Genomic DNA, 12,981 nt, shown 5'->3' with positions numbered 1-12,981 from the left:
GGATGTCATTGTCGTCGTCATCATCACCGTCGTCATCATCATCACCAAAGCCCAGCGACGACTGTGTGTCGCTGCTGCCATCATCTCCATTGGCAGCAGCAGTCTCGGTCACTGGATACAGGCTGGGCGGCTTGCCCGCTACTGGGTCGCTGGCAGTCTGACCAATTTTGTGCGTGTTCGTGATGCGGTAGATGATGGTGATGTTGGGATGCCACACCAGCTCCATCTTGACGTTGATGCGCTCAGCTGCGCCGTTGCGATTCAGCCTGCCCACCTGCACGCTCTTGACCACAAATCCCTCATGAACACGGGCCTCAATCAGCAGGTTCATGCACACCGGGATGTTGTAGTCCGTATACCTCACTGTCACTGTGTCGACGACTGGTGGCCTACTATCGTATGTCCACGGGAAATCGCTGTCGGCACCTCTTGATGTCTGGCGTACCGAATCATTGTTGACAAGACGTTCGCGCGGCATGTCTGAAATGCGCCTGGCCCCGCACTGTGTCATATCGTACCTGTGCCGCGCCGATGCCCTGGCAAGCCGAGACTCTCCAATAAGCATGATCTCGTGGTAGAAATTGGCACGCTTGGGAACCACTACACTTGGGCAGTCGCTGGCGTAAATGAAGTGACCGTTGAGCGAAGCGGCCAGGAACAGCAGCATTTCGCTGTCACCCGCAAACCCCAGAGTCGCCTCAGGTGTGAACCCTCCCTGTGAGCCGACCTGCACAATTGTACACTGCGTGTTGCGGCGACTCAGCGAGCTCGCTACTTCCTGTATCTTGGACACCGAGAAGTTTGACTTTGTAACACCGTCGGTGATGTAGACGAAGGCAGGTGCACAAACTTCGGGCATTACCTTCAAAAAGTAATCGGCGATTTGGAGCACATGCAGGATAGGCGCGTCCGGATCGTATGTGAATGAGTGTGTGTCGCCGGGGCTCAAGTCGTGCGGTTCCTCAGCTGTCTGGGTGCCGCGGCGGTTGGGGCTACTGGTGCGCGGCTGGTTGACACGCGTGCTATGTGGGCTGAATACGCTCTGCAGGTCGAGCGGGATGGGTGGCGGCGGCGGCGGAAAGCTGCTCAGCTTGTCCTGCAGCTCGCACTCGTAGTTGTACAGAAAATTGCGAATGGTCTTTATGAACTCGGCCACATTGTTGCGCGTCACCATGTGCGCGTGTATAAGCGTGCGGCAGAACGGCAGCTTCTTTGTATCCTTCTCGACCGGATACGATCCTGGTGGTCGCGGACAGTAGCCGATAACGCTGGCACAAATTCTGGGTTCAACCTAGGAGTTTGGCGAGAAGGCGTCAGTACAAAACAGCTGCGCATAGCCCGCTTCAATGTCACCAGCAAATCTGCACCTACCGTGTAGTCTGGAAGCCCAAGCGACGATCGCACAACAAAGGGCTGAACCATGCCCATGACGCTCTTTTCAATAGTCTCGAGCCCAACCTCGACATGGGCGTTGTTGGTGTTTGGGTCCAGCGAATACATGCTCTGGCTGATATCCAGCACAAAAACGACGTTGTACTGGTGGTTGAGAATCCAAAAGATAGTCTCGTCGGTGAACCGGAACTTGCGGTCCAGACTGTTGTTCAGTAACGCGATACCTGTTGGCAGCAGGCTGCTCGACAGCCGATCCAGTCGGTGCGGTACGCCCCAATGGTGCCCATGGCGCAAGCTACTAGCACCGGTTGTTACTCCGCTGTTCCCACCTGCGCTGGTCGCACCACTGGTTCCTATGCCAGTGCTGAATTCATCTGTAATAATGTCGACAACTTCGAACCGCGGGTTTTTGAGTTCCTCCAGGCTCAGCGGTGTTTGCAGGGTTTCAAGTAGCCAGAGCGATTGGTCGACACGGCGAGAGTACGTGGCGTCTTTAGCCATCAAAACCACACCGTGGGCCACAGTTGCGCGCTCCGTTGGTGGCTCGTCATGCGGGCGAATTTGTTGCTGCTGTTGTTGCTGCTGCTGCTGCTGTTGCTGTCCTTGAGAAAGCGGCGGCGGCGGCGGCTTGCTGCTGTTGCCCATGGCTGCCGTGTTGCTGTGAATTCGGTGTGAATGTGTGTGTGCTTTGAAAGAATATGGAATGTGAGTTCGAAAATAAAGCAGAGGAAAATGACAGGTTTCAAAGTACAAAGAGTTCAGAATCGATGGTGTGTGATGATGATGCCTCTAGCAAGTCCAAGCAAAGTGCATTCGCAGCCCGCCCGATCTGATCACGCCTGTGGATCGGGATCAAGGACATGATGTGTTGGTGGCGCCTGGATACAAGAGCATGATCATAGCGGTAACGCCGCAAGCTGCGGATGCGTGAGAGCATTTTGGCTGTCATATTTGTAAGCAGGATGCGGCTTTGTCCGGCCCGCTTGCCCTCACCCGGACAATTCCACTTGCTCAGGAGCGCCGGGCTGCATCATGCACCCGAAGACAAGATTGTGTCAACTTTGACTGCTGCTGAGACTGGCAGCACCAGGTGTGCGATAACGGCACTGTCACTGTGCCAGAAACGGAGATGCCACCAGTGCTCGGAACATGGCAGATCCGCGGCAGGCTCAAGGCTGATGTCGCCATCTATGCTGGCGATGATACCATTGCATGGTCATCTGCTATCGGACATCCTGAACCCCCTTTGGACCTCTAGCGTTTTCTACGTGCCCAGTTGACTTTCCTTTTTTCCCTGCCAAATGTGATCGCCAGTGCTCAGATGTGCGCTTGACAAATATACGCGACGATTTTGTATGGTGCGCATGTCGCCCCGGATGGCGACATCTGCAATTAACGTCGCAGAGCGCCTGCATGGTCGCCCCCTCCTCCTCCTCGCTGCAGACTTGTCCCAGGAGCCCATCCAGCCCTAGTACGAGGCTTGTGGCACATCCTCTTGGGATCTCGTTACTTCTGGTGACCCTGCAAAAAACGGTGCTAGTGGCCAGGAGAGACAGTAAACAATGGCCGCGCACTGCCATGGCTGCATTCAAGGGGTCCCTGATGCGGTGGTGATGGTGGTCGTGGGCGACGAGAGAAACATCGGTTGAGAATCCTAGAGTGTGCCGCGGCAATTTGGCTGCCCTATCAGCGGACCAGTTAGCCAGCTGCGCTAATCATTTATTCCCTCACTCTTTTTCTCTGTTACTTTGCTGGGGGAACTTATTTGTCAGCGGGTCAATGTGGGTTTCTTTTTTGGCCTGCTCGTGTTGCTTGCGAGGTTTATAAGTGGCAGGGCCCTTCTCCCTCCTCCGGCTGCGCTAGCCTCGACTCTAGTAATTCCCAATTCCTCCTGCTTTTTTCTGCGCTTCTGAAAGAACCTGGGCTCTCTGCTGCTTTTCTCCCTGTAAATTTATCTAGAACTCTATTTATTCCATCTTTTCGAGCCCTTCGCATCCCACGCTTCTTAATACACAATGGGTCTTCTTTCGCTCGGCACTCCGCTTCCCTGGGATCAGGCCAAGAAACTGGCGCATGAGGTGCGCAAGCACGGAATCGAGCAGTTCCTCCACATTTGGCGCAACATGAAGGACCGCCAGAAGGACCGCCTGCTGTGGGGCGACGAGGTAAGTCTTTTTTGCCATCGCAGAAATTGGGCTTCTCAGAAACAGCAAAAGGCACTGGAACTGAATTGCTCGCGCTAGGTCGAGTACATGATGGTCTCGCTGGATCACACAAACCGTCGTGCGCGGCTCTCACAGCGCGCCCACGAGGTTCTGGCGCTCCTGCAGGTTGATGAGACTGAGCAGCTTGAGCGGGCCAAGCGCACAGGCGAAAAGCCCGACCTCGAGGCGCTGTGGCGGCCAGAGTTTGGTCGCTACATGATCGAAGGTATGTAGCAAAGGACACCAGTTTTCTGTTGCTCAGAGAAGATCGTTATCTTTTTTCGTGGCTCGGGTGGGAGGGGAGATTGGCCTGCGATAACTGCCAAGCACGATATTGACCGCGCCCAGGGTAAAAACTGCACACGGCCAGTATCAGACACCCCTCCCCATTCCTCAATGGCCCGCCTTCCAGACGCGATAGGCTGCCATTGCCCCGAGATGCAGTTCTCAGGAGATGCGTGCTTTTAATTTAAGCATGGTTCTGGCCAATGCCTGCCTGTGGCGATGGTGTTATCGGCCGTGCCACTTTGTTGCACTTGCTGCAGCCGTACAGCGTGCCCTAATGAGACGTGGATGAATGCCGCTCTCGCGGGTCAAGCTGGTCAGGCGGCCGGCACCGATGATCACACAGCGCCAGCCCGCACTCCCTGTCGCAAATGGAAGCGAGACATGGTGTCGGGGAGGACTCATCTGCGCCATGGGACTCAAGTCTTTTGCAATTCACAACCCCATGTAGGAACTCCGGGTCAGCCGTACCGCTCGACAGTCAACGACCTGGTCAACGTCGAGGCAAGCATGAAGAGAAGGTCGGTATTGTTTATTCCCTGGTTATTGCTGCTTGTTGGGGGGTTTGGACGATGTGCAACCACTAACAAGGAGGGATCGCGCCGAGCGGACCGCCTCCAGACAAACCCCGTATCTCTTTTTGGGGGAGCTGGAGGGACATAGGTCTGGGATTGGCTCGGTCCACCAAGCCCACTGGTGAGCCAGGCCACCGACGAGATCTGGGAAATCGGCGGGGGTGCAAAACTGTCCAGCTTGCCACTGGGAATGCCTTTCACACTACGGAGAAACCTGCGCGATCTCTATGCGTCTTTGTACCCGATGGAACTCTGCAGCCAAGGTCTGACACGCCTGCGGATAAGTTCAGAACTAGTGCACTAATATCCTCCCCTCTCAACTCACCGATGTAGACGCGAGATTGCCCAGCTACCATTGAAAGGACCATGAAGGTGCTGCTAACCATTACCAGCTATCCGGTGCTTGGTAGCGGCGATTTCCTGGAGCCACCCCACAAGGCAAACGGCACCTTCTCGCGCAGCTTGTTCCTGCCGGATGAGGTTATCAACCCGCACCCGCGCTTCCGCACTCTAGCCGCAAACATCCGCGAGCGCCGTGGCGCCAAGGTCGCCATCAACATGCCGATTTTCCACGACGTCAACACGCCGAAGCCATTCATCGATCCGACCATCCCGTACGAGCGCGACGTGTTCCCGGGCGATAAGGAGGCCAAGGAGGGCGCTGCTCTGCCTGACCACATCTACATGGACGCCATGGGCTTCGGCATGGGCTGCTGTTGTCTGCAGATCACCATGCAGGCACCTAATGTCAACCAGGCCCGTCGCTTGTATGACCAGCTGGCGGTTGTTGGTGCGGTGATGATGACGCTGTCAGCATCATCTCCGATTTTCCGTGGCTACCTGGCCGACGTGGACTGCCGATGGAATACTATTGCGGCAGCGGTTGATGATCGGACGCCGCGAAGAGCGCGGCGAGATACCGCTGGCCAAGGACCGGTTCGTCATCCCCAAGTCACGCTATGGCACCATCGACACATTCCTTGGCTCCGATGATGGGCACTTCAAGTCCGAGTACAACGACCTGGAGCTGGTCTATGACCGCGAGATCTACGCGTATCTGCTCACCCAAGGCATTGATGATCTGCTGGCCCGGCACATTGCCCATCTGTTCATCCGCGACCCGTTGGTGATCTTTGAGGAGCTGCTGCACCAGGACGATTCGGTCTCAGCCGACCACTTTGAGAACATTCAGTCGACGAACTGGCAGAACGTGCGGTTCAAGCCGCCGCCACCTAATTCGCCGATTGGCTGGCGTGTCGAGTTCCGCCCGCTCGAGATTCAGCTCACTGACTACGAGAACGCTGCGTTCTCTGTGTTTATGATCCTCCTTGCTCGTGCCTTGCTTGCATACGACATCAACCTCTACATTCCTGTGACCCGCATGGACATTAACATGCAGCGTGCGCACAACCGGGACGCTGTGCTGAACGAAAAGTTCTTCTTCCGTCGCAATGTGCTTGCCACGGGGGAGCCAGAGAGTGCACAGGATGCCGACGAGATTGCTGAGATGTCCGCTAACGAGATCCTCAACGGGTCAGACTCGTTTGTTGGACTCGTTCCGATTGTGCTCATGTACCTCGATACTGTCACGCTTGATGCCCAGGTCAAGAGCAAAATCCAGGAGTATGTTGCGTTTATCCAGGGCCGCGCCAATGGCTCGATCATGACCGGTGCAACCTGGATCCGCAATTTCGTCCGGACCCATCCCGAGTACAAGTTTGACTCGGTTGTGTCGCCAGAGGTCAACTACGATCTGATGGTTGCCCTCAACGAGATCGTCGACGGGCCGGCGCTCTGCCCCTGAGCTCCTCGGGGCGGCAGGTGCTGCTTCGGTTGCCTCCGATGTTTCTCACTGAACCTCTGCCTAATGGTACATTACATTACCGTCTTACATATTTTCGAATATACACCCAAATCACTTGTTATTTTGCACATCTCACGCATTGGTTGTCAAATTATACACGTTAAGGCATGTCGTGGAGAGGCACATCAAAATTAAACGTATACGACCAGTTGCAGGGCCCAGCTCATTCCAATGCTTTGTACGCAAACCATAGCAGTATTATTATTTGCAACTTTTGTCTTTTGTGTCTGCTACAAGCTGCGAAAGCATGCTGCAGCTATTGGCAAGAAGCTTCTGCGGACTGTCATATTCAACCGCTCTCCCTCTGTCAATCACTAGGACCCTGTCGCTATCAAGCACGGTGCTCAGACGATGGGCAATTGTCAAAACGGTGCAACTCTTGAATTCTTTGCGGATCGTCTGTTGAATAGCAGTGTCGGTGGATGCGTCGATCGCCGAAGTTGCTTCGTCAAGAACCAAGATCTTGGTTCGCCTTAAAAGTGCGCGTGCGAAGCAGATGAGCTGGCGCTGGCCGACACTGAAGTTTTCGCCCCCCTGGGTGACAACAGACTCTAGGCGTTCATTCTTGGAGCGAATAAATTCGCCCATGTGCGAGTTATCTAGTGCACGCCATATTTCACCGTCGGAGTAGCTGCCAAATGGGTCCAGGTTTTCGCGCACAGTACCAGAAAACATCACTGGATCTTGTGGGATGATGGACACACGGCTGCGAACGTCATGCAGCGGGCATTTGGATATATCTTGGCCATCAAGCAAGATCTGCCCAGAGTCAGGCTCGATGATGCGGAGCAGGGCCAAGGCGAGCGACGACTTTCCAGCTCCTGTTCGTCCGACAATGCCAACCTTTTGGCTTGGAAGGACCTTGAACGACAGATCATTGAGCACAGGATCCTAGGTCTTTGCGGTACCTGGTGGAGTAGTTGCGGAATTCGATGTCACCTGTCTCAGGCCAACATGGTGGGCCCGAATGGCCACTGGCGGCTACTTGCTCCTCACTTTCCAGGAATGAATAGTCTCGAAGTCGTTCGACAGATACCATCGACATCTCCAACAATGCAGAACTCCGAAGGCAGATGTTGACCATCCCAAGCATTGACATGGCATATGTCAAAGTCAAGCTGGCAAATCCGCTATCGATGCGGCCCGAAAAGTGCTGTATCCCGACAAGCATGAATGCAACAAAGAGCAGAATAGCCACACATATAGAGTCAAGACGGAAGATCAGCCATCGATCGGCACATTCATAGGTCCACAATGCCGCCATGTACCTTTCGATTTTTGCCTCGGAGCTAACCTCGAACCGTCTCTCCTGCGAATACGCCCTAATCGAAACTGCACCATGCACAGCTTCCTCGATGCCGGTGATAATCGTATCACGCGATTTGTTTATGAGGCGCCGGACATCCCGGGTGGCTGGTATAGACCGCTTCTGGATAGAGACAAACAGGTATACCAGCGGAGGAAGGAACAGCAGCGAAAATAAGGAGGTCATGGATATCAGGATGATCGAAACTGCAATCCCGATACCCGACTGAACCCAGATATCAACGCATCCAGGAATTACAATATCCACCTTTGCTAGATCGCTACCGAACAGTCCTAATATCCGGCCGGTCGGAATAGAATCCAGGAGCGAGATGGGTACCTGGAAGATGCTGTGAAGGATTTGGGAGTGAATGCGTCTTGAGCCATCTGATGCACAGACGAGCCAGAGCAGAACCAAAGTCACCATACTGGAAACTCCTGAACCAGCACCGATTGCTGCATATATCAAAAGGTGGTAGAGCGAGTTTACTGGTTGGCTTGGCTGCTTGTTCTCCTCGTTAGTATGAGCCCAGTGTGCCAACCAAAAACTGCCGCCCATCACCAAGAGCATAGTAGCAATGACTGACAGCAAAAGCCACGCAACATTTTGCGCTCCACATGCCCGAACATAGTGTCGAAACACATCCACGCCAACTTGGCCGAAATGCTCCACATCGTCCTTGATAATGACATGTTCACCAGTAGCACTTGTATGAATGCCACGATTGTTGTCAACCCAGGTACTGTTGCGTTCAGCTCGGCCAATGGTGCATTGCCTGCCTACGACGTTTGCTTCAGCAACCATAGATGTACGCTCGGCTACAGCAGGCACCCAAATACCAGTCTCTGCGGCTGGTGTGGTCGATGAATGCATGGTGCACACACCATCATCCTTAACTCCTTGCATGAACCGAAGCACCTCTCTGGGGAAAATTAGTGGTTTGCGTGAAGGTACCATATGTCACCAAACGGCCGTCTTGCAGCAGCAGCACTCGATCAACGCCACGAAGGTCCTGCAGATTGTTGGTGGCAAGGATGCGGGCCCGGTTCCTAAGAAGACCCGTGGGGCCCAGCACATGGCTGAATATGTGCTTGCCAACCTGGACATCGACAGCAGAAAGAGGGTCGTCAAGCAGATATATGTCAGCACGCGCATATACTGCTCGAGCAAGGGCAACGCGAGCCTTTTGTCCGCCGGACAAGTTGAACCCCTTCTCGCCAATCTCGGTCATATCACCGCCAGACATCGTCACAAGATCAGCACGCAGCGCACACGCATCGATGACCCTGTCGTAGAACTCCTGCTCGAGTTTGTTGCCAAACAAAATATTGTTTCTGAGCGTGGTGTTGACGATCCACGGCTGCTGCGGCACAAAAGCGACTGACCCACACAGAGTCGCTGAGCCAGCAGTCTTGACCAGGTCCCCCAATAATGCCGAGATAATCGATGACTTTCCTGAACCGACTTTGCCGATGACAGCAACTAGCTCCTCGCGACGGCATTCAAAACTAATGTCCTCCAGGGCCGTTCCCTCGCACGCATTCCATTTGAACGAGGCGCCGGATACATCTACCAAAACATCGTTTGCTGAAGCTGATTCCCTATATCTATCGTACTCCAAGCGGCTGATGGCTTCAGGGTCGCGATCAGGACACATGAGGAAGGCGTTCAGTCGATCGTAAGACCTGGAGGCAGTGACGAATGATGACAGAGCCCGTGGCCACCCCGACACAGGCTCCTGGAGCAAAAAGAACAGAGAGAGAGAGACAAAGATCAGCTGCGACGTAAGCGGGCCGTGGCTCTCACACCCAAATATCATGTACGCACCAAAGGTGCCGAGTGTAACAACAATCGATGTCAGCCCGCCTGTAAAGGCAATCAGAACCTTCGATACGCCCATCTTCCGCACTGCTGCCAGCTCCTCATTGTTGCGAATGCCTTCGATCTTTGCCATAAATGCGCGCTCCCATGCATATAGCTTTACTGCCTTGAAATTCCCGATCGCCTCGCTGACCATCCGCATCCGTTTGTCGCGGAAGCGCAGGAACTGCTTTGTGCTGGTACCGATCGCACCTGGCTAGGCGGAAGCCCAGAACGGCATCAGCTACAAGCAGCACCACCCCGACCAGACTGCTCCATCCGATAGTTTTATATAGCATATGCATGAGTATGATAGCCTGGCAGCGGATATACCCACAGCTCATGCGCATGTCGGACAAATGAGGAAAACTGCTCAATGTCGACACTTATATAGGCCACTATCTGGCCAGTAGAAGTGTTTGGCCTTGGTCTCGTTTGACATCCGAAGCACCTTTCGGTACACAAGCGCCGACAGTGTCTTGATAAACTGAAGCCATGGGTGCACGGTATATTCCCAGTACGTCTGAGACAAGACTGTTTTGCCCATTCCTGGTACTGCCATACACACACAGAGCACCAGTCCGTACTCGACCGAACGATCCTCCGGAGTGCCTGGTCGCCTGGAAATATTGTATCATCACCTTGAGCACAATGGGCTGCATGGCGCGGCACACATAAGTCAGGAGCAGACATACACCAGAGATGGCAAAAGCGGTGGTATGCCCCTTGCACAAGATCCCAAGCAAAGACAGTGGCTGTTTGCGGAGCTCCTTGTTCAGGCTGCTGAGAACCATGGATGGCATGGTCTGTCTCTGAATCCAAGCTTGGTGTCTGGAACAAATTGTCTGCAATTCTGCTCTGCTTTCGGTGACAGTCATCGATCACCGGACGTCGCCCAGGAGAAGGAGATCCTCGAATAGATGTGTGCATTCCCATATATATACGGCCCACCGTCATCGTTCAGCAGCAGAAGCGGATTATCGGGTGCAGCCCTGAGCTCAAGGCAGAACACTGCAAGCGCTGACAGCAAGTAAAATATCCGTGATACCAGAAGTGCGAGGTGATCGACACTTGCTTCATGTCTCAGCAAACACAGTGAGAGAACTATCGACGCAGGCCAGTACAAGAGTAAGAAATCGGAAGGATATATGCTACGAGTATGCTGTATGTAGTGAAGGAGTAGTGACGCTACAGATGCGCAGGCTTGGGCAATAGGAGCCAAGCAGGCCAAGTGGATTCAACTGTGTGATGCGTGACCATTCGTAGATATCGACCAGGGAGAGAAAAGTAGCTAGGGTTACTAGGATACACTTTGCTTGTGTAGCCAGTAAAGGGGGTTGGAACGAGCGGTCGACAGGAGGTTCGCCTAGCAACCCGCACTGCATGGACTCCAAGAACCATGGCCGCGATGGCTCCAAACCCAAAAAGACACGGCGCTTACCCAGCTGTCCATAGAAGAGTGCAATAAAAGCTGTTACAGAAATGCAGTGAAGGAAAGGGCGTGTTGTTGTGATTTCAAACTATACGGAAGGTAATCGGATGTCGTTCATACTTGCTTTGCAACTCAGGGCAGTCGAGAGGTTTGTGTTGCATTTATAGAGTAGGCGTTGTGGTGGTGATCGTGAATCTGCAGGATCGCTGAAATTTGCTGATCTGTCGATGAACAGGTAGCCTGCGGAGGGTTGCCTTGAGGTACTGGTGTGTCTGTTGTGGATATCGAGAGTGGTCACTCGCTACTAAAGTATATTAAACCCAGGTACTGCGCGATGGTGATGCACGGTGCTAAGGGTATATTCCAAAGGGTCTGCTTAATCTGTATCTACCAGACTTATGGCCCTCGCGATGCAAGCTCGGCTAGTCAGTATGGTTTAGACAGTCAATAAGTGTGGCAGGAAATCTACCGCAGGGCTTCATGGTCTGAGGCCGATAGCAACTACCCGGAAAGTTCAAGAAAGCTCTTGTTGAGGGCTTGTTTTGGGGGCTTGATCGGCACAGGCCACGCTACTTTGGCTCGTCATTGCTGGCAGCAGCTGGGCACTTCTTAGCTTGCTTGACTTGCTTGCAGTCTGGGTGACAGCAGACCCATCGGGGGCAGGGTCGGTAGCAAAACCTTGCAAGAGTATTGCCTGTCTGGCACAGCAGGAGGTATGTGCCCAAGAGAACTCAATGCAGCCAGCCTGTAGGTATGGCATAGCTGACGTTTATCGCGGAAGGCTGCAGAACAAAAGTGGGGCTTCATCCCACTGCCCAAGGCAGGTGGTTCTTGCATAGTCAGACGTATCCATCGAGTGGTTGCCGATGCACATTCATCGGGTCGAGCCCCGCACTGAGGTATGGCATGGCTGGCAGCTACGAGGATTAAATAACGGAATCTAAAGGAGGGGTTTGTAGGGATATCGGAATGTGTGGAAGGAAGCTGAAGTATTAGAAAAGGCAGATGGACGCAGGAAGGGCTGCTTTTATATGTAGGATATGTGTTGGCCAGCAAACCAATGATTCCTTTTTTGAGCACTCTCATAAAACAATGAGACCGACTGCGGGTCGGTGTAGACAGCCTGTTATCATCCCCACCTGACTTAAGCCCATGGTTCCAAGTCCGAGTGCCGAGGATGTGGAGGTGGAGTGGTTTGTTTATTACATTACTGCATCTACAAAATGCGAACTGACATGAATGGTACTTTGATAGAACCAAGGTTCTAGGGCCTGATGTTTCGAGTGCTTTGAAGACATATATTTGTCGCCTCAGGATCTGAACCCATCGACCAAAAGATAGTACTGTTAAGAGTTTACAGGGCGAGCCACGCATACTCGCTGTGAGGCTCCAAAAGAGCGTGGATGTTTTCAACTAACTAAAAAGGTTCTAGCGGATGGTCGAGCATTTTTGGAATATTAAATCTTCTATGAAGGATAGAGATTTTGGCATTATTCGCTCCCATAGCAATTTCACGCTTTACTGAGCAGCACCAATACAACGAGAAGGCAATGTGTTTATTCGATGGGCATACTACCTCTGGGATGGTGCGCAGAGATACCAAAAAATGGCTCCGTAAGAGCAATCAGCGATGCCACATAAGGAGCCAGCTTTACAGTGACCACTTAGAGCAGCATCAACCACACCAGCCACCTTAGACATGCATTGGCCCTAGCGCCCAAGAGACCGCTTATTTCAAGCTCTTCGTCTGCTCGCTTCCATCGACAGCTTCTTTGTGCACTCCGTAAGACATCTGCCAGGGCGTGGCACATAACCTACCCCAACCTGACACTCAGCCCTACACTGACGCTCTTCATACGGCAGTGGTTCCCTAGTTTCGCCAAGCTACCAAATTTTTTGTGTTTTCACACCCAACAATAACACGGCTCGCTCTACCCCGCTCTCCCTGCACACCAGCACCATCGGAGGGCTATTACGAGGAAGGCCGAAGCAAAGAAAAGACACCTAGCGAGTTCCCTGCAGCTCTGCCACCCCTACAGGCAATCGCAAAGCTGGCTCGAGCC

The 12,981-nt window shown here is 53.3% G+C and overlaps 2 protein-coding genes across 2 annotated transcripts; one reads left to right on the top strand and one right to left on the bottom strand.

Moving 5' to 3' along the window:
- The first annotated feature begins 3,494 nt into the window (after positions 1-3,494).
- DL89DRAFT_268779 (GCS-domain-containing protein) lies at positions 3,495-6,381 on the top strand. Its single transcript, XM_040888044.1, has 6 exons — positions 3,495-3,557; positions 3,636-3,822; positions 4,333-4,402; positions 4,819-5,338; positions 5,364-6,233; positions 6,262-6,381. Exons 1-6 carry the CDS (start codon positions 3,516-3,518, stop codon positions 6,310-6,312), a joined length of 1,740 nt encoding a protein of 579 aa, XP_040742095.1. The 5' UTR covers positions 3,495-3,515; the 3' UTR covers positions 6,313-6,381.
- A 139-nt stretch (positions 6,382-6,520) lies between these two features.
- Positions 6,521-9,740, bottom strand: DL89DRAFT_301886 (uncharacterized protein; the record flags this gene model as incomplete). The annotated part of the gene is made up of 4 exons (XM_040890850.1): positions 9,088-9,740; positions 8,545-9,024; positions 7,229-8,477; positions 6,521-7,170 (listed from the first exon to the last, which is right to left on the bottom strand). The coding sequence occupies exons 1-4, from the start codon at positions 9,647-9,649 to the stop codon at positions 6,522-6,524; spliced, it is 2,940 nt and encodes a 979-aa protein (XP_040742094.1). The 5' UTR covers positions 9,650-9,740.
- Positions 9,741-12,981: the final 3,241 nt, after the last annotated feature.

This window comes from Linderina pennispora (assembly GCF_002104995.1).
Source record: "Linderina pennispora strain ATCC 12442 chromosome Unknown DL89scaffold_10, whole genome shotgun sequence".
Lineage (NCBI taxonomy): Eukaryota > Fungi > Kickxellomycota > Kickxellomycetes > Kickxellales > Kickxellaceae > Linderina > Linderina pennispora.
The sequence above is the reverse complement of the archived record's forward strand: the minus strand, read 5'-3'. Positions and strand labels throughout refer to the sequence as shown.